The sequence below is a fragment of the Notamacropus eugenii genome, chromosome 5, assembly GCF_028372415.1.
Source record: "Notamacropus eugenii isolate mMacEug1 chromosome 5, mMacEug1.pri_v2, whole genome shotgun sequence".
In the NCBI taxonomy this organism is placed as follows: Eukaryota; Metazoa; Chordata; class Mammalia; order Diprotodontia; family Macropodidae; genus Notamacropus; species Notamacropus eugenii.
The window spans coordinates 327,648,384-327,673,400 of NC_092876.1; the positions used below are offsets into that span (position 1 = coordinate 327,648,384).

General features: G+C 37.2%; 2 protein-coding genes across 2 annotated transcripts in view; one reads left to right on the forward strand and one right to left on the reverse strand.

Moving 5' to 3' along the window:
* The window catches only part of COPB2 (COPI coat complex subunit beta 2), a 40,399-nt gene extending 39,828 nt beyond the window's left edge, over window positions 1-571 (forward strand). Inside the window, exon 22 of the mRNA XM_072613520.1 lies at window positions 234-571. Coding sequence (XP_072469621.1) covers window positions 234-326 — 93 coding nt within the window. The 3' untranslated portion in view covers window positions 327-571. The remainder of the gene's footprint in view (window positions 1-233) is intronic.
* Window positions 572-3,628: 3,057 nt separating this feature from the next.
* MRPS22 (mitochondrial ribosomal protein S22) lies at window positions 3,629-24,986 on the reverse strand. The gene is made up of 8 exons (XM_072613522.1): window positions 24,750-24,986; window positions 20,502-20,665; window positions 19,104-19,268; window positions 16,955-17,098; window positions 16,026-16,109; window positions 8,091-8,236; window positions 5,223-5,331; window positions 3,629-3,756 (listed from the first exon to the last, which is right to left on the reverse strand). Exons 1-8 carry the CDS (start codon window positions 24,907-24,909, stop codon window positions 3,661-3,663), a joined length of 1,068 nt encoding a protein of 355 aa, XP_072469623.1. The 5' UTR covers window positions 24,910-24,986; the 3' UTR covers window positions 3,629-3,660.
* Window positions 24,987-25,017: the final 31 nt, after the last annotated feature.

Here is a 25,017-nt window from a genome sequence, read left to right on the forward strand (position 1 = left end):
CAAGAGGGGAAGGGGTTGCCTCAGGAGCTTCTGATGCCTGTATGCCTCCAGAGGCAGCATTTTGTCAAGGATGTTCTAGAGGAGATTTTTGTTAAGCTATGGTTGGACTTAGATGTCTGAGGTCCTATGTAATTGAGTCTCTGTGAATTCTTAGTTTATGAACCCAAAAACTTTGGTGCAGTTTACATTTGGGGAAAATAGCCATTTAATAAAATTTTGTCTTTTCTCCTCAGAATCTACTTGAACTGGATGATTTGGACAACTTGGATCTAGAGGATATTGACACAACAGATATCAATCTGGATGAAGATATTTTGGATGACTGAACTTATTCATTTCACTGACCAAACAGATCATAAATGTGTTATTTTTACTTTTAATCTGGACCACATTGTTTTGGACTACAAAAAACCAGATTAATTTTATACTTATAATCTGCTTTGGACCCTTTGGAGAAATATGCAGCATTAAATCATTATTGTGTTCTTGGTTAATTTTGTTAACTAGAATATGAACCATGTCTCTAATTTTTCATATTGTCATTAGGCCATATAAAAATCTCTTCAACTGATGAAGATGGTTCAAGAAAGTTTTTTTATGTGTAAAATGAACTGATGGTTTAATTTAACACTGTGGTTACATAGCTTTTTATAAAAACCACATGAAAAGTGACAGCAGTCAAGTACGTTTGATCTATTTTTCCATAGATTGACAAAAATTTTTTCCGCTTAGCATAATGTAAAATTTAAAAGGAATTCCATATCAGGCTGTGCCTTCTGGTTACTGTGCCAGAAGTACACATTTACATTATTACTTAGGTATAGCATGTCCACTCTTAGTTTCTCTGCATAGCTAATTTGAGTTCCATATACATTTAAATTGAACTTTCCCCTCCCCCCCCAAATTAAACTGTATTAATTATATTCCCCTGTGGACTTACTACCCATATTTGAATGCCTCTGAATCTATATCCTTTTTAATGCCTCTGAATCTACATCCCTCTTAACTTTTACCCTTCTCCTAAGAATCTATATTGTATTTGAGTCTCAGTTTCCTTATTTGGTCTGAATGACCTCTAAAGTTGCTGTAACTCTTGAGATCACAATGTAAAAAGGTATTTATGAAGTTAGCATAGCTGCTTAGGAGATTGTTGGCATTTGTTCTAATGACAGTTCTACCACTAACTGGCACTGGGACCACAGGCAAATCATGACACCTGTTTCTGCTTTTTCATCTTTTATAAAAGGAGGGAATTGTACAAGATTTCCAAGAACCCTCTCAGCTCTAAATGCCTTGATTCCCAGCGAAATCTCTCTATTTCCTGTGTTACAGTCTGCTCTTAAAAACGACCTTAATTTTAGTGTAAAACACAAGCATATTAGAAGGCTTTAGGACTGACCAGAAGCCAGATAAATGTAGTGTTATATTTCCTTTGATTTGCTTTTTAATAAGGATCAATGCCTAAAGCTGAACTCATTAAATACCTTCAGGCATCATAGAACAAGTTAGAAGAGGGGTTTTCTGGGGCAGGGAAATCCTACACATAAAGATGGTTGCTTATAGCCTTTTATGTAAGGCCTCATTCTGAAAATTGCTTTAATGAAAGAGAACCTTTATTGTTGTTCTGGGAACCAGGAAATCCTATAATCTCTACCCTAAGAATTAAATAATTATAACCTCATGTGATTAAGCAACTCCTAGCAAGGAACCCAGTGATGCTGGAAGAAAGTCAGAAATGGGAAATGTTCCCACTCCCCAGTGATTATAATGGTACATGGTATCTGTTTTCCAAGCATCGTAAAGCTTTCACATGTATATTTCCTGTCAAGCAGATACCATAAAAAAGAAAGTGAAGAATTTTTGGTTTTGTTGTTAGTTTTTGGAGGGAGAAGATTAGTAAGAGTAAGGAAGAATGGCCCCAGCTTCCTTCACTGCCCTCTTTACTCTTCCGAATTCTTCACAGGGGCTCAGTGAAGCTCAGATGGGAAAGGCTAGATATACATGAGTGTGGTGAATGTGTGTGTATTGGGGGGAGGCGGGCAGGGCTGCAAATTGCTTTAAAATCCCTTTCCTCTATCTATCCCAAGGTATTGACTTAACAGGGGATACTTGAGTGTGATGGACTGAGGGTTAAAAGTTTTGCATTCTGGTTCCAACTCTGCCAATAATTAGCTTGCAAAAGTGAGCTGTCTTTCTTTAATGTGCTGCCTGGAATGGTTCAACTCTATAAACAACTGGAGGCTGATAATAGATACCTTTGGGAAGGAAGCATCAGATTAGTACTATAGAGCTTTGGAAGGCTGGATGTTTCCAAGGGCCAAAAAAAGACAACTTAAAAAGACTAATTTCTTTTCATTAAACTATAGTAACTTTTATCACCAGAATAAAACTCAAAAGTTGTTTTTACCCTGAAAATACGAAAGCCTTCAAGAGGTTCACATCATTTTTGAGGATGGGTATCATGGCATCCAGTCAACAGGTATTGCTATAAAATTGACAATGGTAAAGTCAAATCAAAATCTGATATAAACCTAAAAGAAAACCTCCAGGAAAGACACCATCATGGGGCAGGCACTGTGGTGACATGGAGAGAACAATGGGAAGTTAGTCAACACTAGGGGTCTTCTACTGTATGTCCTGTGTGATCTGAAACAAGTACCTTCCCTAGGATCCAATACCAAATGCTGGTTGGCATTTAATGCCATGTGACGCAGCCTCTACCTGCCTTGCCAACTTTTATTACACCTCATACCCTTTCATGAATACTTCACTCCAGCCAAAGTGGCCTTACTGTGACTCACAGATGGCCCTTCATCTTCCAGCTCTGTAATGCACTCATTCTTCACCACCTTTGGGGATCCTTAGTTTTCTTCAAGATTCAACTCAAGCACCACCTTCCACATGAAGTCTTTCCTGATTCCCTCCAATTGCTGGTACCAAAACTCCCCAAATCACCTTGTATCTAGTTTGTACATACTGATACGTACTCATCTTCCTCAATGGATATAAGCTTCTTGAGGGAGGGGTTTCTGTTTGCCCTTATATCCCAAATGCCTGCCACACAATAAGTGCTCAGTAACTTGATTAAATATGATATTGCAAAAATCACTTTTCTTCTGGGAATCCAGTGTCCATAAAAATGAATGTTGGGCTAGAATGGACCTCATACTTGCCAAGTATATAATGACAATTTCATTTTGTTATGTAAGAAATTAACAAACGCTTGGACACTCAAAACCAAGATTTGGGGTTTAAGGGAAGAGGGTTATTGCTTAATAACCTATCCTTATATCGTCCCCAAACCTGGCCTTTGCCTGATTTTCTACTGACACAAACGCCTTTCTTTACAGTGATCTATTGTAATCTATTGTAAGCAATCATCAAAGAGAGCTTCTCAACCTCTTATCCCTATTCCTTGAATACTCAAATACAAGTATTTTCTCCCTGTAGGCCTTAAAAATGGATAATGATACAAGATTTTCCTTTCCTTTTCAACTTATTAATAGCAAATACTGCAACTTTTCATAAGAACTAACTTGATACAATTAACCTCGACTGGGAAAAAAAGGAATTGTTGATTATATAACATTCTGTTCAATATGAAAGAAAGACAAATCTTGACAATATGTAATAAAAAGATAATTTATTTAAGTACTTTCTTCAGGAAGCTGCAGAATGACTACTTAATGCTTCTTGGTAAGCCTGTAAAGTCAACTCTATATATCCTCCCTTCTGTGCTTCTGTTTTTGCAAAGACCTGTTTGAGGAAAAAAAAAAGATTATACAATGCTATATTTTTTGTTTTTAGAATATGTGCTTTTTCTCCATATCTGGCTTCTTGAAGTAATCCACGAAAAAGGTTAAGTTTACTGTTTTAACTGTTTTAAGACAGAGTAAGCTATCTGCTCCCAGCCCACACAGGTAAATTTTAAGGAATACTCATTCTAAATTCTAGTACTATGCTGACCATGCTTTTAAAATCTAAGATCTAGATAATTAGGGCAAGAATAAAAAGCAAACATCTTTCAACAAACTCTAAACTATGGACTCCCAAGAATTTGGAAGGTGTTATGTAACACCACTTTATTGATTTGAGGACCATCCTTTCACATCAAAAAACAAGTTATAAATAAGCTACAATACACTTTGATTACTCTTGTTGCTTTTTTCTGGGGGGGAGGGGAACAGATTTGTTACAATGGATTGCTAAGTAATACTACCCTGCAAGGTAGCAGTATAAATCTCATTACTCCCATTTTACAGATGAGAATGGAGTCCCAGAGAGTTAAAGTGATTTGCCCAAAGTTAGAGTTTTTAAAACGTCAAGTCAGGACTTGAACCTAATTCTTCTGACTTTAAATCTGTTATTTCCAGTATACCACACTGTCCTCTCTACCAATTCTAAGAAGGCAGGGATCACTGTGGTCATTTTCCCCCCTAAAGAGTCTCAGATAAAATGACCTATGTTGTTATGGCATATTAAATTGTACAGCAACTACCAGAGGTAGTTGTGCATACCAGTATGATACAAATTTCTCAACATTCATGTAAATGAATTTATGAATATTAGTTGGCTAACACTTACCAATTAAAAATATCCAATCTATACTCTTTAACAGGCTCCAAAGGAGACTGAAAAAGGATATAGAGATCTTTGAACCTCAGCAGTGCAGATATAAGGATTTCAAAAAAGCTGAACAAGTCACTCTTGCAAATATACATGGGAACCCCCCTCCACCCTCACTAATCCACATCTATTTTTGCCTGAAGAAATAACACATTCAAAGTTGAACTATGTTATAAGCAGTTAGAAAATTCCTGATACTCTTTAGCATGTATGGCCTGTTCTTCACCTTTTATATGTACATTACGCTTACTAATGACCCCATGAATACTGTTCAATGACAGTACAGTGAAGGAGCACTGCTTGGTAGTTACTCTATTTCTGACCTGGCCATGGGACCAGCTAAATGTGAACGTATGGAAGAATGTGTACATGTATGATCCCTTATACAGGGGTCGTGGTATTGCTATTTTTTCCATTTGAAGTACTAACCAGCATCTGCAGTATTTATCATGTCTTCATTGCAACAAACTAACAAAAATCCACCCCTTTTTAAAAGTGACTTTAAAATGTGGTCCCTAAGGACACTCAAGCTATTTGAAATTGTTCATTATGTAATTTTCAGCATGCTAAAGACAATAAGAAATAATATAATTTACCTTAATTAAGTCCAATCCCTCAGCTCCTTGTTCTTTAGCCTGCTTAGCTGAGTGTCCATCTGGATGGAGCATGTGATACAGAATGACCAAACTTGTGGCATCATCCATTCTGAAAAATTTTTAAAGTTTTATATTTTAATCAACTCCCACATTTTATATACAAGCTTGAAACTCTACAAATTAGCCTCTAACATTCACCTAGTCATAAGTAAAAATAAAAAATATTGCTGCATACTTTACACTTTCCAATTAAAGCACTGTTTTTATATAAATACACAACCAAGTAACCAGCAGTAGATGTCAAGAAATATTTCACATGAGATCGGCAGTTGGGTGAGATTAAAGAAGCAAACAGATGCCCCTGAGAACCACCTGTCTATTTAAGTATGAGCTTTTCACAACCATATCCCATCTGTTTTTATTTTGGCACCAAAATGGGCAGGGGTCCTAGAGGTGAATTCTCCACTGCTCATGTATATGGCTTGGAACTGCCTCTAATACTACTTGTGTGACCATGGGCAAGTTAGTGAACTTCTCTCAGCCTCAGTTTCTTCATCTGTAAAATGAAGGTTGAACTAGATGGCCTCTGAGGTCCATTCCAGCTCTGAAACTATGAACTGCTTGTATGCGATTTGGCAAAAAGTGCTGGTTTGGGGGGGGTTGGGTTCTGAAGTCATCACAGAAGCCAAATATTGTATATTATAGTCAAAATCATCCTCTCTAAAATCCCTGAAATTGTGCATCAAGTACAACAGACTAAGGTGACATGCAAATCTGCACCTTTGAGAGGCAAGGACAAACTTTAAAGGCTGGGTCAGACTGAGTGGGGAGGAGTGGAGCTGCACCAGGGTCTCACCTGAACAAGGTGACACTTAGGTTTCTCTTTCTTCCAACCTACCACTCACTGCCACTGTCCCCCCACACCTCCCCTCTCCTATCCCTGTGGGAACTGGAACAGATCAATGTCTCCATTATTTTTCTGACTTTTTTTCCTCCCAAATCTACTGCATTCCTACATGAAGACAGCAATGGACTTCCAGTCAGAAGCCCTAGGTCCAAGCCTCTGCTCTGCCAATGACTTTTCTGGGCCTCAATTTCTTCATCTCTAAAATAAGGGAGTTGAACCAATCAATTGGATCAGATGATCTCTAAGATTCCTTTCAACTCTGACATTCTGATTCTATGAAGCCATTGTTCTTTACAGTACAGAGTTTACACTATACAAGGCAAACTCTGGAACACTAACATTTTTTAGAAAAACAGACATAAAAATTTTCACCGACATTTAAAATTCTCTGTCTTCAACCTCACCTATTCATCACACAACCTTCTCTTCACAATGCCAATATTATCACTCATTGCCTCATAGCTCTACAGATATAAGAATGATACAAAAACCAACACCTAGGGTTTAGTAAATTATGAATCTTTTTCTCTTAGCCCCAAATTTGTTTTTCAGGCTTTCTTTTCAAGAAAGTAGTACTCCCAAACTAACCCTCTTTTATAGCCTAATACTCTGCCTTTCCATGTGAAGAAAGCATCCAACTCATTAGGCACTCTCAATTCAGAAGCATTTCTCTCCTCTACAGAGGAAAGCAACACATTATCTTAAAAGTAGCAGTAAAAGCTCAGGTTATCCTTGGTACCCCTGTCAAAAGACAATCAGGCAAGCAGTCTGCTCTTCAAGATGAGTGCCCCAACCACTGAGAATGTACCAACTCCTCAGATGAAACCAGGTTACTTGTTATATGGCCATTCTAAGGGTTCTTGTCCTATAGGAAGTTCCTACAAGGATGAGAAAACTTTGAAGCAGCTAATTTGTTGAACTAGAGTTTTAAAGAAAATTTCTCATTTTTTTCCCTTACTTATATTTTGGTGCTTCTGAGAAAAACCAAAGATGTGTCAAGAAAAAGTTCACCCATCTTTAGGATTTTGCATGTTGCCATACAAATAGCTTTTGGAATGTATAGGTCATCCAGAATGCGCCACTATCTCATTTTTAAAATTAAGAAAACTCTAATTCATTGATTCTTCCAAAGAATCTAAAAATATTTCCATTTAAAATCACTAGATCTGGAGGGTAATAGGACACTCTAATTTATACACAGCAAAAATAAATCTAAAAGGGATTTTGTTTTTTATAGCGAGGAGCACCACCAACCCTACAGCCTAAGATGAACAAACTCAGCCAGACTTCATGTAATAACAAATTTTCTTTAACATAAGAACTATCCTAAAGTGGGAGGAACTATCTCCAAAAGGAGATAATTCCCCTTACTGAAGGTTTTCAACAACGGCCAGATACCTACATTCTAGATACATTATAGGTCAAGATTTGTATTTGGGATATTAGACCAGATTCAAGATCCTTACAAACTATAAGATTCTGTGATTTTTTTTTTCCAGTACTGTAAAAATTATTTAATAGGCCAAGACTTGGAAAAAGACTGTTAAGAGAGCATCTAATTTCTAACTCTCTGTGTGTGTGTGTGTGTGTGTGTAAACATATATATATATACACATCTGATGTAATTTAATACTGGTATGCAGTATTCAATGTAGAGTATGATTTTTAAAGTGAAATATTTCAGAATCTAGAGGAAGTGAAGTAAAAGCTGTCACAATCTTTTATATTAAACTTTGATCATATACTCTGTAACTATACCTACTCATACACAATTAAGATAGCTCATGTAATTGTATGTCCCTTGCGCTTGATTGGACCATGATTGTTATAAACATATTTACACACAAAACAGAAAACCTAATCACCTATGAAAGGAAAACAACATGCTAATTAAAGATCTGCTTTAATGTCTCCATGTTAAATGGAAAAAAAGTAATTAACTTACAAAAGAGCTTACTTACAAATCTCTCTGAATCTGGTCAATCAGCAAACCATCAATCTTTTTCTTATTTACCAGATACCACACCATTCCACCAAAGTGTCTTGTAGAACGCAAAAGGTCATATTTACCATGCTTCTCTATATCTTCGTATGTCTGGTGGTGAATCTACCCATAATAAAACAGTGTTTATGATGTTAATGGCAAGGACCAAAGCTTACATTTATGCAATGCATCACTAATTAACAAAGAACTCTCCTCACAACAGTCCTATGAGATTCATGATGCAAATATTAACATCCTCATTTTGCATATGAGGAAGCAGAGGATTGGGGAGAGAGAGCTGGTGTCAGTCCTGATACCTGGGATCAAGATCTGCCTCTTCCATGTAACAGCCATGTGACCTTAGGCAAATCAGTTAACCTCTGAGTGCCCCAGGCAACTATCTAAACCCTCCAGCTGTGGTGCAGATGCTGATGTATTCTGATAGAGAGAATGTCCTCATTAGGACTGCTCTATACCAATGAAATCACAGGTCCTACTCAAAATATAGAAACTGAAGATCAAAGAGGTAGTAGTTAGTGGCAGAGAAGAACGTGAATCCCAGGTCTCCTGACTTCAGTTCCAGTATGCTCTGCCCTTCAATGTGTAGTAAAATCAAAGTAAGTGAATCACGTGAGAAATATTAAGTAGGGAAACTATGTTCCTGAGTTGGCATATGCTCCTAGAAGGTATGCTGTCCACACAAATCTACACATGATAGTCTCAACTAATATTAATTAGTGCCTAGAATTTAATCACTTAGAAGATCTCTTTAAGGTAGGAATGAAAGTCTCACCAAAGAAAAAGGATTTGCCTTAGAGACTAAAAAGGTATAATCTCTTACTTAGGTATACTCCAAAGCGTGGCAAATTAACCCAGTCATTTTTAACTAGACTATAATTAATCAAGGTACTGAGCACCTTAATTTAACTATAAGCCAATAAGAATAATTAAAAGTTATTTTAGGATTCAGAGATTTAGAGCTGGTCATCTACTTCAACACTCATTTTATTGATGGGAAAGACCAAGATCCACAGAGAATGAGTTGTCTAAGGTCATATAAATAGTAGGCCATGTAACTTCAATAAACTGAATAAGAAATATTTGTTAATGGAAAGTCAGACACAACTGAAAATGACTGAACAACAACAAAAACTACAAAAAAGCACACAGACAATGTACTCTAAGAGAGTAATTCAAAAGCTCGATAGGACATCATCAGCAAGGATCAGAGGGAGAAGGAAAGGATAATAGTATATGGTGATTTGCTGCTAGAGATATCCAAGTCACGATCTACCTACCTGACAATAAGAAGGCATTGTTTTTCTGGGACATATATTAATGGCTGAACAGAGAACCTTCCAAGATTCATCATGATGGTTGACTGATGATTGATATAGGCACAAATGATACAGCCAGAAGGAAGCTAAAAAATATTGCCAAAGACTGAGGTCTCAGACAAGAATTTTAAGCCCATGGGGGGGACAAGATTACATTTTCTTCACTGCTAGGCAATGAAGGCATGAGATGAAAAAAAGAAATTGGGAACTAATTTGCAAAATAAATAGCTAAGAATAATTCTGGGGTTGGAGTCAAGATGGTGCAGTAAAAGCAGGGACTTGCCTGTGCTTTCCCAAATTCCCCTTGAAACAATTTTAAAATAATGCCTCAAAACAAATTCTGGAGTATTAAGGATGGTGTGAAACAATACTCCAGCCTAAGACAACATGGAAGGTCAGCAGAAAAAGTCTGTCTTACTGGGGTAACATTGAAGCACAGCCAATCAGGCCAGGCCTGGTAAGTCAGCAGCAGGCTTTGGGAGCCACTGAATCAGCGGTGATAGCTTCTGGAGCTCTTAGCTCACAAACACTAAAGGGGTTAGAAACTGGTCAGAAGGAGATTACAGGGGATCCTTTGATGGCACTGGGTCCAGGATGCTGTTGCAATGCACGTACATGGTTCCGGGCACAGTCCCAGGGCAAAGAGAAGCACTAGCCCACTACAGCATGCAGCCTCAGGGGAGTGGGGACCCTGGTCACAGATCCAGGCTAGAAAAGAGTGCTTCTGTTCACTGACAGACCACAGCATCGGCCAGGAGAGAAATAACCATACATCTCCTTACCTCATACTAGTACCTTGGAAGAACTGAAAATTTAGAGACACTCAGAACTAGCTCTAAAAAACAGCCCAAAACACACTGAAGTTTGGGATATTGCCTCCTCTACCCCAGGAGCAGAGCCCAACTTTAGTATAAAATTAAAAGTCAAGAAAATGGCTGGAAAAAAATAAGTAAATAATAAAAAAAGAACCTGACTATAGAAAGTTACTATGATGACAGGGAAGATCAAAAGACAAAACTCGGAAAAGGAAAACAAAGTCAAAACTGTTACATCCAAAGCTTCAAAAAAAAATGTCAACTGGTCTCAGGTTCAAAAAAGAATTCTTGGAAGCATTAAAATACAAGTAAGAGAGGAACAGGAAAAACTGGGAGAAGAAAGGAGAATGAGGCAAGAAAACCATGAAAAAAGAATCAAAACTTGATATAAAAGTAGCACAAAACAATACAGAAGAAAATAGCACACTAAAAAACAGAATAGTCCAAATGATAAAAGAGGCACAAAAATCCACTTAAGAGAAGAACTCCTTAAAAAGTAGAACTGGCTAAATGGAAAAAGAGGTAGAAAAATTCACTGAAGAAAATAATTCCTTAAAAATCAGAATTGGGCAAGTGAAAACTACTAACTCCATGAGACATCATTAAAAAAATCAAATCAAATCAAAAGAATGAAAAACAACTGACCTGGAACACAGATCCAGCAGAGATAATTTAAGAATTACTAGACTACATGAAAGGATGCTCAAAAAAAAAGAACTTAAACATCATCTTTCAAGAAATTATCAAGGAAAGCTGCCCTGATATCCTAGAACCAGAAGGTAAAACAGAAACTGAAAGAATACACCAATCACTTCCTGAAAAGAGATCTCAAAATGAAAACTCCCAGTAATATTATAGCCAAATTCCAAAGCTTTCAAGTCAAGAGGAAAATCTTGAAAGCAGAAAGAAACAATTCAAAGGTTGTGAAGCCACAATCAGGAAAACACAAGACTTAGCAGCATGTTTAAAGGGCTTAGAATGTGATATTATGGAGGGCAAAGCAGCTAGGGTTACAACCATCAATCATCTACCCAGCAAAACTGAGTGTAATCCTTCAGGGGGGAAAATGGACATTTAATGAAATAGAAAACTTTCAAGTATTCCTGATGAAAAGGCCAGACCTGAATAGAAAATATGACTTCTAAATACAAGGCCTCAGAGAATCATAAAAAGGTAAATGGAAAAGGAAAATCATAAGGGATTCAATGAGGTTAAACTGCTTACATTCCTACATGGGAAGATGATACTTGTAACTCTTAAGAATGTAAGCATATTAAGGGCAGTTAGGAGTATACATAGACAGAGAGCATGGGTATGAGTTGACTATGATGGGAAGACATCTAAAAAACAAAATTAAGGAATGAGAAAGAGGGATGCAGAGAGGAAGGGAAAGGTAGAAAGCAGTGTATTATCTCATAGAGGAAGTGGAAAAGAGCTCTTACAGCTAGAGGGGAAGATGGGGGGATGGCAGACAATGTTTGGATCTTACTCTCATCAGAACTGGCTCAAAAGAGGAATAACACACATACTTGGTTAGGTACAGAAATCTATTTTACCCAACACGGAAGTGAGAGGGAAAGGAGATAGGAGAAGGTCGGGGGCGGGGGGGCAATGTGATAGAAAGGAAGATGGACTGGAGGAAGTGACGGTCAGAAGTAAAACACTTTTGAGGAGGGACAGGGTGAAAGGTCAGAGAGACTAAAGGATAAACTGAGGGAAAAAAGGATAGAAGGAAACACACAGTTAATAATAATAACTGCGAAAAAAATTCTTCCAGCAAGTTTCTCTGATAAAGGTCCTTGTTTCTCAAATATACAGAGAGATCTGGGTCATATTTAGAACACAAGTCATTCCCCAATTAATAAATGGTCAAAGAATATGAACAGGGAGTTTTCAGAAAAAGATATCAAAGCTAGTCATACGAAAAAATGCTCTAAATCACAAATGATTACAGAAATGCAAATTAAAGCAACTCTTGGATATCACTTCACACCTATCAGATTGGCTAATACGACAGAAAAAGAAAATAACAAATGTTGGAGGGGATATTGAAAAATTGGAACACTAAACCACTGTTGTTGGTGAAGCTGTGAACTGATACAACCTTTCAGGAATGCAATTTGGAAGTATGCCCAAAGTGCTATAAAATTGGTCATATACCCTCTCACCCAGCAATACCACGACAAGGTTTATATTCCAACGAGATTTAAAAAAAAAAAAAAAAAGGAAAAGGACCTTTATGTACAAAAATATCTACAGCAGTTTGTGTGTGGAGGAGGTGTGAGGGGGTGTAGCGGCAAAGAACTGGAAACTGAGGAGATGCCCATCAACGGGGGAATGGATGAACAAGTTGCAATATATGATTGCAATGGAATACTATTTTGCTATAAGAAATGATGAGTAAGATGCTTTCAGAAAAACCTGAATAAGACTTAAAATGAACGATGCAAAGTGAAGTGAACAGAACCAGGAAAACAATATATACTGTATACAGTAACAGTAATGCCGTAAGGAATATCAATTGTGAATGACTTGGCTATTCTAAGCAATACAATGATCCAAGACAATTCCAAAAGACTCATGATGAAAAATGCTACCCATCTCCAGAGAAAAAACTGATGAAATCTGAATGCAAATTGAAGCATACTATTTTTCTTTTATTTTTTTCATGTTTTTTTGGACAGTTGTCTCTCACAAGATGAATAATACAGAAATATGTTTTGTATACCTGTATGTATATAATCTATATTATATTACTTGCCTTCTCAGGGAAGGGGGACAGGAGAGGAAAAGAGGAAATGAATTTGTAACTCCAATTTTTAAAAAACCCATGTTAACTGTTTTTATGTATCATTAAATTTTTTTTTAAAAAGTGAGCAGCTGGCCAAGAAGATAGGGTCAAAGAATGGGATCTGGAATTTTGAACCATGGCTTGAAATACATAAATACACTGCTGGACAGGGACAGGCTGCATCCAACAAATGTAATATCTGCATGGTTTCTTGCAACTCTCAAATAAAAAGAATGGACAAGGTAAGAAAAAGCAGTTTAGATACCCGAAAGTTCATGAGAAAATGTTAAAAGAGCCATGGTCTCAAATGTGTATATACAAATGTCCAAAGTTTAGCAAGAGAAACTTAATTTAAGGAAGCAAATTTTGCTTCATGAATTCAAACTAAGATTTTTTCGGATAAAGCCCATGATTGGAATACTGTATGGCCTTGTTTGGATATACTTTATTCAAAAGAAACAAAAAATGTAATGGGCGGGAGTTACAAAGGAAGGAGGTAGTGGCACTATATTAGTAGGTATACTTGTGTGAAAATCCATGAACCAGGGGTGTTTAAGTGTAATGGAGAGTACTAGAAGATCAATGGAGGGATAAACAGAAGTGATTTTATCATCCGACTATATTACAGGACACCAGGACAAAAATACAAAAACAGATGAAGAGTCAGGGAAATATCACATGTGGCAGAGAGAAGTTAACCTAGTTATGCTTGGGGACTTCAATTACCTGACATCTGCTAGAGTTTTCTGACAAAAGCTGAACAACCAATAACTTTTTAGCTTCCCATAATTATAATTTCATTCTTCAAAAGATGGAGGGATCAGGAAGGGTAAATTTAATTCTGAATCTAACCTATTAACAAAGAGAAACTTCTGTGGTGGAAAAGAAGGAAGCGATCATTCCCTTCTAGAATTTGAGATAAAAAAAGAAGACAGCTGATATGGCTAAAATTTTACAGTAGAAGTCAACCCAGGAAGAAAGAGAAACACTCAAGAATTAAGGGTCTTAAATGGGAACTTTCTGAAGAGACTGATATGGATGCACACAAAAATTCACCAACCATTATTTCTAGACCTGACCTGGCTTCACCATTTGAGCCATCCTCCCTGCTGCTGCTGCTTTATCACTTGAACCAGACCTGCAGAGACCATACCCTAGAGATACTAAGTAGGTCAGTTTTGGAACTTGTACCCTCAGGACTAGCTGTACTGATTGGCAAGAGCACATAATATCTAGTGGGTCCCTGACCCACTATGTTAGATTAGTCATTTTCTTGTCATCCACCTTACTATTACATATGTATTCTACTCCTTTTCTACCTATGACTCTGAGAATAGCAAAGAAATCAATTTCATTATTGCTTCTGGAAAAAAAACTCAAATCTCTGTCACTCAACTGCCCTACGGATCCATTCACCATCCCTGTAACTTCCTCCTTGGAAACCACTTTCATATCTGTGCTATTCCCTCCTATTAGAATATAAGGTGTTTGAAGGTAGGGACTGTCTTGCTTTTGTACTTGTATCGTCAGTACTTAGCAAATGCCTGTCAAATGATAAGCTCTTAAATTTTCATTCAATCATTCAAAGAACTTAGGTCTTAAAAAGTGAAGTATAAAAGATGGAAGGGCAGGAAACAATGAACAAATACATGGGCTGAAGCTGGCAAGAGAAGCCAAAGACAACAAGAAGTCTTTTTGTCTACTGAGAGGAAAAGGTGGCTCAGGGAAAGGTCAGCCCTACAATGTGGAGTTGTGGGTGGTGGGAGGGAGACAATAAACATCCACAGAATTGCTTCATTCTCATTTTGCTTTTGTTTTCTCCATCAAGAAGAATGAAGTCTGGCCTGGAAAAGACAGAACAAAAATGGCTGATGGAGTTAGGGTCCTGAGAGTAAGTGCTGGGAAAGTAAGAAGGTAATGAAAGAACTGGCAGGTATGACCGCTGAACCTTCCAGGGATATGGGATGTCTTTCACAGAGAGAATCTACAGGAACAGAGAAGAGCTAATATTCTGATTTTTAAGAACAGGGAAAAGAATAGTCTGCATTTAAGCCAATGAGTTTGGCTTTGATTCTTGGGGAAATTCTTTAGAACCCTTTCAAGAGATGGTTGCTTATCACCAGTACTTCTTAAACTGTCGGTCATGAACACACATAGGGTCGTGACCCACAGTTTAAGAAGTACTGAAAGGGTTGTAAGCGGGAAAAGTTTAAGAATCCCTGATCTGGATAAGGAGGCAGTGACTATAAAGAACAGAATGGCAGACGTTGCCTTAATTTTAGCAAAATGCTTTGCAAAATAAATCATATAATTCTTGTAGAAAAGATAGATGAGGATTAGATGGTAATACAATTAGATGAATTCTGGACGAATAGTTTAGGGTTCAATGTTAACTTGAAGTTCACTGTCTCCGGTGAAGTGCCTCAGGGATCTGTTCAGCCATGTCCTTTAATATTTTTATTGACAATAAGAAAAACATTGATGGCATTTTCATCAAACTTGTAGATGAAACAAAGCATGGAGGAAGAGCTAACACAATGGACAGGAAAACCAGAACTGGATAGGTTACAAACTGGTGCCCCAGGTTAGACCAGAGATGAAGTACTGTGTTCAGTTCTAAGTGGCACAACTTAAGAAGAACTCTGATAAGCTAGAGAGTTACCAGAAGGCAAGATATTAAAGGATTCCGAGTCCATGTCAGATGACATTAAATTGACAGGATCACTGAATCACAGATGTAGGGCTAAAAGGGACCTCAGACATCATCTAATCCAAACCCTTCATTTTACAAAAGAGAAAGCTGAGGCCAAGAGAGGATAAGTCACTTGCCCAAGGTCATACACACAAGCTGTAGAGGTACAATTTGAACCCAGGTCCCTCTAATTCTAGAGTCAGTGCTATTTTCCTATTTACGTGTGATATTTTAAGCATAAATTTCATATCACTTCGAAACTGTTGAACATACTCACTTTAATATAATCAGCTGAATCTGGCTCAAACTGTGCAACACAGAGATTAAGGACGTCTTCATGGCGATGCTGACTGAACAAAGTCTAGAATGATGCAACAGATCAGTAATATTCAGAAGAGGAACACAGCTAACAGAACCGCTCTAATTCAATGACTGGCACTTGCACCAAAATGTACACATACTGCAATAATATTATTAAGAATTCAAAAGGCAGTGTGATACTGTGAATAAAGGACTGGTCTTGGAGTTTAGAGGACATGGGTTCAAGATTGACACACACTAGTTTTATTATCATAAAGAAATAATTTTACCTCTCAGTGTCGCAGACAATTCCTTAAGACAATACATTATGGATGAGTTACTGATTGGCAACAGTGTGAAATTTTCACACTATGAATTTCCTACTGTAAATAAATCATAGATCTGGACAGAAATTTTAAAAAATGTATATAGCTCTCTAAAGATAAGAAAATACTTTGCTTACAATGATGACTGGGGTTAGGAACACAAACTATCTCCATTTTAAAAAATGGAGAATCAGAGATTTACAAAGATTAAGTGTTCATGGTTACAAAACTAGCATGTTTCAGAGACAAGGTCCAAACTGGAGTTTGCAGACCCTGTATTTAGCCCCTTTGGTTTTTGGATATAATCCCATTATAAAGAGCTGAGATTATGTGAATACTGATAATATTGGTGGCTAGTTTTCAAATTTGAAAAATCATCTTAAAATCTGTAAGTAATGAAGACTATAACTTTGCAATGATTATCAACTAATTGAAAGGCCTGTATAAACAGAACATATGCAGCTGAGCAGCAATTCACATTTGCTTTAGTTTCTCATCCTATATATGCTACACAAATCAATATGATACAAATGTATAGATGCTGATAGAAGGATAGATAGACAGATAAAAGTCAGCTTACCGGAAGATTTTCTTCCTGGAACACTAGAGGTGGAAAAATCTTACGACCTTCTTTTGGGAAAAAGACCTGTATCATTCTGTCTCGTTCTTCCCAGGAAGCTTTGCGTAGAATACCATTTGGTTCCCTGACAACAATGAAACGCTCCTAAAATTGAAAACAAAGCAGAGGTGAGATTCAGGGTTTTATTTTTAGTTTCAGTGTTTCATTAAATTCCTTTATTAAAGTAATTTGTAATCAGTAATGTACTATGTAAAAAAGCAATCAAGTAGCTATTTTTAAAACTACAAAGGCTTGGCAAGATTTTACTTCTCTTCCTTAGCACCTACATTTTGTAGAACCCATAAATAACCACTCCAAATGTAAATTCAATAGTTACAATATTTATAGCACCTACTATGAATGACAAATGCTGAAATAAGATTGGTTTAATAATGGTGTTATAAAGCAGAGGTATCAAACACTGGGCAGCAAAACTCCTGAGTTAAGCTGAAACCAGATTAAGAGATAATTGGAAAATGTGTAACAAATTAAATAAAAATATGATACAACACACATAATGTTAATTTTTGGTTTTCTAAGTTATTAAGTCCTTTTGGGATCCATTTCTAGTTAAGTCTGACACTACTGCTACAAAGCCCCAATAGTACAACCAGAGTACAATTTAATATTTATTTTCTCCTCACAGAGTCAAAAGATTTTGAAGTTGAAAGGGGCCTCAAGAAATCACCTCCTTCAATCCACACCTGAATAGGAATCTCCACTATAGTATCTCTGACAAGTGTTCATTAACATTCACTTGCAAACCTCAAGTGAAAGGGAACCCACTACTTCCCATGGCATATCCATTCCACTTTTGAAAAGCTCTAATTTTCAAGTTTTCTTTTACACTGAGACTAAAATCTGCTTTTCTGCAGTTTCCACTTATTTAACTCCTGATTCTGTCCTCTAGTGCCAAGAATAAGGTTAATCATTTTCCATATGATGACTCATCAAATCCTTGAAGACAGCTATCACATCCTCCTACATCTTCTCTTTATGTCCCCTTCACCTGATCCTCATATGGTATGGCCTCCAGAACCAATGCTATTGAATCACCCCAGTCCTAGAATCTAGGTCCCAATTCACAGGACTCTGAAGTTCATATTTTCATATAAACAACAGCACTCCACTACAGCCTACACCATGCTCATTCTCCTGAAACCTAACTAATAAGCCGAAAACTTGATTCAATACATTTAATGTCTAAGATGGATTTTAGTCATGATCTCCCTACTTGAGAATTATAAAGCACTCTACTATATTCATAACAGCTGAATTGTAAATTCTTCCTATTTTCAAAGTTATTTTATAGTCTAAAACAGAAAAATGGAAAAAAAATGACATCTCAATTTAGAGAGTCCCTTTTCTTTGAAGCCATGGGTAGCTTCAAGAAACAGTAAAACTATTTCTTTGAAATGCTTTTTTTAGCAAAAGTAATGGTACTGATAGACTATTTCTATAGTACATAAAATTCCCAAGAGGAATTATAGGATACAAGGGCTCTTGGAAAGAAAGCATTTGTGAATTTTCAACAAAAAATGCTACCTTCTGGAAAAACTTCAACTACCCAGAGTGGATTCCTGATTGAGTCAACAAAGAGAATTCTCCCTTCCTGTACCATTTTTTTCCCTATAAAACTTGTCTCTCAACTTTCTCTTTTGGTGTTGTTACTGCCTAGTAACACCACTGGTTGTCCAAGTACCATGTGTAAAAAAAAGCTATGGGCTGGCCTTAATTGATAAAGATTTGTGCTCTCCTTGGTTTTTATTATAAAATGAGAGTCCCTGAAACTTAAATATTGTTGTAATCTCAAGTACAGTCTTTTGCTTAAAGCTTCTGTACATTTTACTGCTCAACTTTTAAGACTGCTTTGATCTTTAATATATGGCTGTCTAAGTCATTTAAGCAAGATTCATTTAGTTGCTCTAAGATGGATTCAATTTCTGCTTTCTGAACCTATTACACTTTTCTATTTATCCAGAAACTGAAAGATTGGATAGTTCTTCCTTACTAGTGAACTAACACAGTTCTATAGTGATATTGACTCCTAATTCTCTGCCCAAAATTGCCAACGAAAGCTCTAAATAATGGTCCATAAAGATATACTCACACGATGCGGAATGCTAAATGTTAAATCAGTAAATACGTATTTGGCAGTATCAGTTCCATCAAGGATTTTATCATCTGCTAATACATCATTTATTGGTTCTCGTTCTTTCAGCACAGGAGGCATTTTTAACCGTTCTTTAGCTGCCTCAATGGCATTTCTTGTGGCCTACAAAATAGAATATTTTTGTCAAGGGTTAGTAATCATACAATGCAGTAACCTAAAAAATCAATCAAAAACAAATCATATATTAACTTCAAAACTAAGAAGTAGTTGTTGAAAATGACAACAGGTTCTGCAAAAAGCAATTCTGTTCACAAATCAAAATTTTATTTTCATGTGCACGAGTAGAATTACTGGTAACTAGGTCTCTTACCTCTTTGAGTGAATGTGCTTTTAGTATCAACTATGAATATAAAAAGCAAGACTATGTTTAAGATGACAGGCAACAGAAAAACTATCATCACATTCATAACAACATATTTGCCCTTACAGCGTGACTTCAGGCAGCAGGTCACTAACCAAAGACTGAAGCTAGAACCGAATGTCTCAGCGGTCAGACTAGATGCTAATTAGGAATCTTTTTCCCCAATGTTTTTTGAGAAGTGGCTAACAAGATGGACTTCTAGGAAAGGAAATATAACACAGAAGATTCTGCTTTTTAGTTACAAAGGGTTAGGAAGAGTGATGTATGTCCAACAGACACGGCAAGAATAAGTCAACTTTGGCATCTTCAAACATTTCAATTTAGTTTTTCTAGTTTTGTCTACACTGTGCTCCTCAGTATACTTGAGAATTTTCTTGGAAAAAATACTTCAGTGATCTGTATGCCCTGTGCTCAAAAATCATCATTTTCTACAGAAAATGAACTTTATGAAAACAACATACACAATTACTACAACGAAAAGAATAACAAAATAATAAAAGTATAAAATTATAATAATTAAGCCTGGCTCTAAAGAAGAAACAGACAAAAAAAGGAATGTCTTTTTTTCTTTACGGAGGTGTGAGATTACAGATGTAAAGAAGTATCAAACTGCTTTCTGTTAGGGCAAACTAGATTAAAATGTAATTGGGAAATATTTCTAAAAATAAATAAAAATACAATACAACATAAATAATATTCATTTGAGGTTTCTAAGTCCATTTCTACTTGAGTTTGATATCACTGGTACAGAGTAATACATATGTCTGACTTAGTTGATAGTATTGTTTAATCTTGCTGAATATTTTCCTCTTATTTTCATATTCTTTATTATACCTAAAAGGAGAGGGATATGGATGTGCTGAGAAATTTGGATACATAAAAACAAAATACATCTATAAATTTTTTTTTTTAAATAAAATAATGTCATGATTTTCAATTAAGATTTTCTGGTAACATTTATTTAAATGAGATACCTCTTCCAGCTGGGCTTCTGTCATTAACTTATATGTTGGTGGCTTAAGTTGTTGCTTAGTTGGTTTAAATACCTTCTGTAAATCCAAACCAGTCATTCTGGTGAGTATATTTTGAACTTCCTCATCGGTGAATTCTGGCTTCTTTGTCTCCGAGGAGCATGAGTCTGACAAAATGAACTTCAGTTAAGTACAAACTGACAAGAATTTCCAAGCAAAAAAGACATTGAAACAAAAACATGTCAGCAGAAAAACAGTACGCAGTTAGACAAACATAAGCTCATAAAAATGTCTACCTTCACACTCCTACTCCCCAAAGATACGTAAAGCAGTTTTGTGAACACACATAGGCCAATTATGCAGCTGTAGCAAAGGGAGACAAAACTATGGTATAACTTTGTGGTAAGCACTATACCTACATAAGCCTCAATGTACCACTGGAGAAGGAAATGGCAAACCACTCCATTATCTTTGTCAGTAAAACCCCATGGGCAGTATTGAAATGATAAAATATATGGCACTGGGAGTAAGACCCTTAAGTCGGAAGTTAAGTCAACACACTAATGGGGAAGCGCGGAAGATAACTACACATAGCTCCGGTACTGCTGAAGTAGCTGGGCCAAAACCTGAGAGAAGCTCAGCTGTCGATGTGTTTGGTGATGAGAGCAGAAAGCCTGATGCTATAAAGATCAATATCACATAGGAAGCTAGAATGCAAGATCTGTGAAGCAAAGTAAGCTGACTGTGGTGTAACAGGAGATGGAAAATTTAAACATCAACATCTTGGGTGTCAGTGAACTTAAATTGATGAGAATGGGTGAAATTAATTCAGATGATCATTACATATACTACTGTATATGTAATACAGTAGAAAATAGAAGAAATAGAGTACCCTGCACAGTCAACAAAAGGATGAGAAAAGCAGTACTGGGATAGAATCTCAAAAATGATAGAATGAAATCTGTTCAAATCCAAGGCAAACCATTCAACATAATATTAATACAAGTCTATGCTCCAAACACCGATGCCAAAGATGCCACAGTTGATCAGTTCTACAAAGACCTACAACATCTTCTAGAAATACCAGCAAAAAAGATGTCACATTCATCACAGGGGATTGGAATGCTAAAGTAGGAAATTAAAAAAGAATTGGAAAAAACAGGCAAGCTTGGCCTTAGAGTACAAAATGAAGCAGAGCAGAAACTAATAAGAGTTCTATCAAAATAATTCACTCTTTTCCAGCGATCCAAAAGATGACTCTACACATGGTCAATAATGAAATCAGATCAACTATGTACTTCGCAGCCAAAGGTAGAGAAGCACTATACAGCCATTTAAAACAAGACATGAAGCTGATTGCAATTCATATCATGAGCTTTTTATTGCAAAATTCAGGTTAAATTGAAGAAAGTAGGGAAAACATCAAACCATATAGGTATGAGTGAAATAACACCTCTTATGAGTCAAAAGTGACAAATAGATTTAAGGATTAGATTTGGTAGAATCCCTGAAGAACTATGGAGAGAAGTTCACAATACTACAGAGAAGGCAGCAACAAAAAACAGTCCCAAGAAAAAGAAGAGTAAGAAAGCAAAATAGCTGTATGATGAGGCTTTACAAATAGCTGAGGAAAGAAGGAAAGCAAAAGGGAAAGAAGAAAGGGAAAGATATACCCAACTGAATGCAGAATTCCAGAGAATAGCAAGGATGTAAATTTTCTTAAATGAGCAATGCAAACAAATAGAAGAAAACAATAAAATGTGGAAGACGAGAGATCCATCAAGACAATTAGTGATACTAAGGAAACGTTGCATACAAAAATGAACATGACAAAGGACAAAAAAAGGTACACTTAACAGAAGTAGGAAAGAAAAGATTAAGAATAGGTGGCAAGAATATACAAAATTATATATAGAAAATCTTAACATCACTGATCCACCACAACAGTGTGGTTAGTGATCTAGAGCCAGACATCCTGAAGAATGAAGAGAAGTGGGCTTTAAAAAGCATTGCTAAAAATAAGACTAGAGGAAGTGATGGAATTCCAACTGAGCTACTTAAAATCCTAAAAGATGATGCTGTTAAAAGTGCTGCATTCAATATGCCAGCAAATTTGGAAAATTTAACAAAGGCCACAGGATTGCAAAATATCAGTTTACATCCTAATCCTAAAGAAGGATAATGCCAAATAATGTTCAAGTTCCCAAACAACTGCACTCATTTCACACACCAGCAAAGTTATGCTAAGATTCTGCAAGCTTGGCTTCAGCAAGAAGTAAACTGAGAACCGCCAGAAGAGCAGGCTAAGTTTTTGAAAAGGCAGAGGAACTAGAGACCAAATTGCCAATATTCACTGGATTATGTAAAAAGCAAGGGAATTCCACACACAAAAAAAATCTACTTCTGCTGCACTGACTACACTAAAGCCTTTGCGTGGATCACAACAAAATATGGCAAGTCCTCAAAGAGATGGGAGAACTAGATGTTCTTACTTGTCTCTCAAGGAACTAAGAAGCAGTCCAAGAAGCAACAGTCAGAACTAAACATGGAATAACTAATTAGTTTAAAATTAGAAAAGTACAACAAAACTATGTATTGCCACCTTATTTATTTAACTTACAGGCAGAGTACATCCTGAAAAATGCCAGGCTGGACAAAAGTCAGAATTAAGGTTGTCGGGAAAAATATCAACAATTTATCCAGATGATACCATTCTGATGGCAGAAAGTGAAAAATGAAGTAGCCTCTTGATGAGGGTGAAAGAGGAAAGTGTAAAAGCTAGCTTGAAGCTTAACATCAAAAAAAAAACTAAGATCTTGGCCACTGGTCCCCTCACTTCCTGGCAAACAGGGAGAAGAAATGGAAGCAGGGTCAGATTTTATATTCTTGGATTCAAAGATCATTGTAGATGGCAACTGTGCCATGAAATTAAAAGACACTTACACTTAGGAAGGAAAGCTATGAAAAATCTGGATAGGATACTAAAAGGAGATATCACCTTGCCAATAACGGTGTGAATAGTCAAAGTTATGATTTTTGCAGTAACGATGTATGGCTGTGAGAGTAGGACTGTAGGGAAGCTGAGTGCAGAATCAACACTTTCAAATTGTGGGTGTTGGAGAAGACTTTTGAGAATCTTTTGGACAGTAAGGTCAAATCAGTCAATTAACTGCGAAATCAAACGCTGAAACTAAAGCTTAAATACTTTGGCCACATAATGAGAAGACAGAACTCACTGGAAAAAACCTTGATATGGGGAAAGACTGAAAGGCAAAAGGAAAAGGTGATGGCAGAGAATGAGATGGATAGACAGTGTCACGGAAGCAATGAACATGAGCTTGCACATACTTCAGGAAATAGTGGAGGATAAGAAGGGCCTGACATGCTATGGTTCACAGGATCATGAAGAGTTGGACTCACAGAACAAAGACCTCACTTAACTCTCACAAAGACAGCTATTAGTGTGTGACTAAGAGTATACTTTGGTCTGATACCAATCTTATATGCTCAAAGAATGGAAAAGGAGTAGTGTAGGATTAGTTTCTTATGGTTTGGTGAAAAGAGCAACAGATCTGGAGTTGGAACTTCAAACCTCACCTCTCCCATTTAACTACTTGGGATACTTTGTGACAATTTCCTCCACCATAAAATGAAATTGATTTCTACTGTACAAAACATGGGATACAGTAACAGTACCTTTCCTTTCCTCACAGCTGAGAGGCCTATGTCTTGTTTCATCTTTTCTGTTTCCCACACCAGATCATATACATTTAGCAAACCTTAGTCTCTAAGCTCCTTCCTTCCTCCCTTTTTTTCTGTCCAGGATGTCCCAAAAGTCAGTGCGGTTTGATTCCTTGAACCAGCGAAAGTTTAAAACTGCACTAAGACTTTTAGGTCTCACTGTTTCAGTATAATTAGTTTCTTTTGCTATCCTAACCATTTCACTTTATGCACTTAGGAACATTATTATGATTCCGAAAAGGGATTCGTAGGCTTTGCCAGAAAGGGTCCCTCATACACAAAAGCAGTTAAGGACCTGTACTCTGGTCCAACGTCCCTTTACAGATTAGGAAGTGAAGCCAATCAGCCAAAGCTCCACCACGCAGCTCGGAAGCGGCACGAGTGAGGTTCGAACCCAGGGCCGAGCTCGCACGCTGAGGCTCCCGCCGCCGAAGACACGGAGGAGCGCGGGGCACAGACTGGCCCGGGACAACGAGCACAGGAACGGGACGGGGTCCAGAGAACACTTACTAGCCTCGAAGCCCACCCGACGACAAGACGGCCCCGCGCCGCAGGCCCCCGGCGGGAGCGGGAGCCGGGGTTGGGCCGGGGGTCTGACCCCCAGAAGCCCTGCACGCCGGGATGCCGCTCGGCACCACCAAAGGGAAACCGGCACCCTGAAGGCCGCCATCACTCCGCCAACCTCCTGCCCCGGCAGCGAAAGCTTTCAACTTCCTGAGTTACGCCAAAAAAAAAAAAAAAAAAAAGTCTTGTGGCATGCTGGGAAATGTAGTCGGGA

Coding starts and splice junctions, on each gene's coding strand:
- MRPS22 (XM_072613522.1), bottom strand. CDS start 24,909: ATGGCGGCCTTCAGGGTGCCGGTTTCCCTTTGGTGGTGCCGAGCGGCA. Junction 17,099..19,103: donor CATTTAGCATTCCGCATCGT/GTGAGTATATCT, acceptor TTTCAATTTTAG/GAGCGTTTCATTGTTGTCAG. Junction 5,332..8,090: donor GACCAGATTCAGAGAGATTT/GTAAGTAAGCTC, acceptor AAAATTTTTCAG/AATGGATGATGCCACAAGTT.